This window comes from Penaeus monodon, chromosome 22, assembly GCF_015228065.2.
Source record: "Penaeus monodon isolate SGIC_2016 chromosome 22, NSTDA_Pmon_1, whole genome shotgun sequence".
Taxonomy (NCBI): domain Eukaryota; kingdom Metazoa; phylum Arthropoda; class Malacostraca; order Decapoda; family Penaeidae; genus Penaeus; species Penaeus monodon.
The window spans coordinates 27,929,381-27,929,726 of record NC_051407.1 but is presented as its reverse complement, the minus strand read 5'-3'; the positions used below and the strand labels follow the sequence as shown (position 1 = coordinate 27,929,726).

The 346-nt window shown below is 41.3% G+C and overlaps 1 protein-coding gene across 1 annotated transcript in view; it reads right to left on the bottom strand.

Annotated features, from left to right (window-relative positions):
* Positions 1-346, bottom strand: part of LOC119587406 (serine/arginine repetitive matrix protein 2-like) — a 23,010-nt gene that overhangs the window by 15,716 nt on the left and 6,948 nt on the right. Inside the window, exon 5 of the mRNA XM_037936144.1 lies at positions 23-173. Within this exon, the coding sequence (XP_037792072.1) occupies positions 23-173 (151 nt within the window). The remainder of the gene's footprint in view (positions 1-22; positions 174-346) is intronic.

Sequence of the window (346 nt, the reverse complement as noted above, 5' to 3'; positions counted from 1 at the left end):
GGAGGTGGGGGGAGGAGGGAACCAAAGACATACCAACCTTGGAGAGAAAGCTGCGATGACTGCAAGGACAAGGGAGCACCTCGCACTTTATCTGCCCACGACTGCCCACTCGAAGATGTGCTGCTCGACAAAGAGGAATTTGATGCTGCTCGCTCCTGATTCCCTAAACGATTCTGGAGGGTAAGTTCTCATTACACATGTGTTGTGAGAGGAAAAAAAAAGAACATACAAAATGTTCAAGAATATGTTTATATAATTACAGTTTTGCTGTGTATTAAGGAAATTTTTTTCTGATATTTTGAACATTTGCTAGTGTTATCAGAACTTCAAAGATATGATTTCTCCT